Source organism: Phaethon lepturus, unplaced genomic scaffold, assembly GCF_000687285.1.
Source record: "Phaethon lepturus isolate BGI_N335 unplaced genomic scaffold, ASM68728v1 scaffold32596, whole genome shotgun sequence".
Classification (NCBI taxonomy): Eukaryota; Metazoa; Chordata; class Aves; order Phaethontiformes; family Phaethontidae; genus Phaethon; species Phaethon lepturus.
Window position 1 is genome coordinate 1,546 of NW_010547413.1, and position 2,698 is coordinate 4,243.

Below are 2,698 nucleotides of genomic sequence, written 5' to 3' on the forward strand. Positions count from 1 at the left end.
AGCATTTGGTCTGGCAGCTGCCAGCCCTGACTGTGCTAAATGACCAAGGCAGGAGGCATCAGCTGTGAATTGGTGGCCAGACAGAGGTAAACTTGTAGCGGGGGTGGCTCAGAGCAGCTGCAGCCCTTCCCGAATATCCCTGTGGGGTCAGCACAGCCCTTGGCCATGTGAGGAGGGAGGTGACTTTGCATTCCCACTCGAGTCTGATGATTATCCTTTAATCATGCAGCTTGGTGTCGGAGCACCAGGCTGAACCAGGGGTAGCAAAGGGTCCTCCTTAGTCCTGTGAATGAAACAGTCCAGAAGATGCCACAGTACCCCAGGCCAGTTCCTGGCTGGGATGGTTCAGCTGGAAGAAAACGAGACTACTGGATGTAGCTACTTCATAAACTTGCAGGGAGTGAACTGAAACATGCGGGCAACTGCTTGGGGCCAGGCTGTCCCTTGGCTGAAGCTGTTCTGGGGGTTTTAGCTTGAGCCAGGCAAAGAGGCAGGAGACTGCTGATGGTCACTGTAATGTTTCAAAATAATTTTACTTTAAATTTTATTTATCTTAAAAATAAACATCAGTATTAAAATATCAGTAAACAAACCTGTGAAACCAAAGCAGTGATTACGGAATACATACAGAGCAGGGTACTAGAGAGTGGCTGTGAGCATCGTATGTTAACTTCAGTGCAAAGCTGAAACAGGCCCACTGTGAGGACAGCAGCATGTTGCCCAGAGTAAGTTTCTTGAGGAGCATTTCCCAGCTTACAGTTTGGCTCAGACCAGGCCTGTGTGGGGCAAGAGTGATGGTGGGGGAAGCTGGGCCAAGGAGCAGAAATGGGGGCTGCGACACGCGTTACCTTTGTGAAGGCTTCAGAGAGCGGAACTGAGTGCAAAAGCCTCTTTCATCTTCCTCCCGGTCCTTAGTCCTTACCTTGTCTGTTCCCACCCCGCCTGGCGCACGCGGACTTGCACAGATGCACACACATCCTCCGACATACGTGTCTACCTCCACGGGCCCTAGGCTCTCTGAGCTCTTCTTGCCGATGTCTTTCCTGGAGCTATCCTCAGCTGCTGACCTCCCTTTTGGGCAGGAAAGTGGGCAGAGAGGGACTTGGTTGTGGGCTCTCGTTGCCTTCACAGTCAGTGGCTGTGAGACTGTTTAAAATGGGAAGTGCTTAGGAGGTAATTGCTGTCTTTTCCTTGGGAGAAGGTCCCTGCTCCCTGTCTGGGGTATCTGCTGGGCAGTCTCAGTCCCTAACTGCATTCATGGTGGGGCCCCCTTCTGTCAGCTTGGTCACAGCCCCAAGGGCCTGGAAGTTTTGCTCACATTGAGTAAATTAAATCACCAAGTCATGCTGAACTCCATCCTTTGAATAAGCAATATAATTTTTTTGCTTTGTGTGTGTGTGCTAGAAAAAAATTCAGATTTCAGCCAGGAAAGGAAATGCCACAGAAGAAGGGCAAGTATTTCAGTCTGGAAGTGCTCCCAGCCTGTGTCTGAGGCAGCGCTAACCAGCTGGCTTGTGTCCCCTCCCCTTGTGGTGCAGAACCTCCCTGCTGAGCACTGCTTCCCCGCTGGCACCGCGCAGTGCAGCAGGGCCCAGAAGCCAACGCTTGCCTTCCTGCAGCCCTGCTCCCCGTCACCGGCTCCGCTGCCTTCCTGGAGCTGCTGAGAGCAGAAACCAGGTGCCATTTCTGCTGTCCCAGTGTGTTAGTGACTTGCAGAAGGCTCTGAGGTGGTGCAGCTCCAGCGGTGGGGAGCAGATGGGATGGGGCCAGCTTCTGCTTGCTGTGTTTCCCACCCCAAGGTCACTTGATGCTTGGCTCCTCTATCACTTGGTGGAGCGAGGTGGCCATGTGTGGGCCACTTCCAGCAGTGGAGACTGGCAAGTGAGGCCCAGGGATGGCTCCTGCTCTGGTGACAGGAGGATTAAAACATCTGCAGCCATAGAGAGCGATTCAGCACACAAAGGAGTGGCAGGAGAGGGGACATAAATTACAGCCTAGTGCTGCTGGTGGCTGGCTGGCACGCCTGGCCGCTGGCTGGATCCGAAGGTCACTCTAATTTGGGCTCCCAGGGCTCTTTGTGGCTGGCTGTGATGGCCCCTGCTGCAGAAAGAGCAGAGTCATGAATTGTCACCAGGCCGCTCCAGTGACTCCTGGTCAGGGCCAGCCAGGCTGGTTCCCTGCTACTGGGGATGGCACCTGTGATGCTCTGCTGTGTCACAGCCCTGTCCCCTCCCACGGGGCCACCTGCCCACCGTGCAGCTGAGCTGGTGGCACAGTGCCACCTCCGTGGCCCTTGTATGGGACAGGGCAGGTGGCAGGAGCTGGGGGGGCTGCGGTACTCACAGGCAGCTGTGCCTTCGTGCCGTTGAGGTGGGCGTAGAGGAGCACAGCGATGTTGCTGTGGCCAGCCTCCAGTGCAATGGCGACTGCATTGTTACCATCCTAAGAAGGGAGAGCAGCTGTGAAGAGGCATGGGGATGGGACGCAGGGCGAGCGCGTGTGCCCAGGCCCCGGTGGCAGAGGCTTACGCTGTCCACGATGGAGATGTCGCAGGTGGGCTGAGCCAGCAGCAGCTTCACCGTCTCCATGCGGCCGTGCTCACAGGCGCACATCAGTGCGGTTGAGCCCTCCTCGTCCTGCAGGTTCACGTCAGCTCCGCAGGCAAGCAGGGCTTCCACCATCTCCTGCCGGCCGTGGC

The 2,698-nt window shown here is 56.0% G+C and overlaps 1 protein-coding gene across 1 annotated transcript in view; it reads right to left on the reverse strand.

Moving 5' to 3' along the window:
• Positions 1-277: 277 nt before the first annotated feature.
• The window catches only part of LOC104622765 (KN motif and ankyrin repeat domain-containing protein 3-like), a gene marked incomplete at its 5' end in the record, with an annotated part of 2,914 nt that continues 493 nt past the window's right edge, over positions 278-2,698 (reverse strand). Inside the window, 3 exons of the mRNA XM_010289643.1 lie at positions 278-283; positions 2,344-2,442; positions 2,529-2,696. Coding sequence (XP_010287945.1) covers positions 278-283; positions 2,344-2,442; positions 2,529-2,696 — 273 coding nt within the window. The remainder of the gene's footprint in view (positions 284-2,343; positions 2,443-2,528; positions 2,697-2,698) is intronic.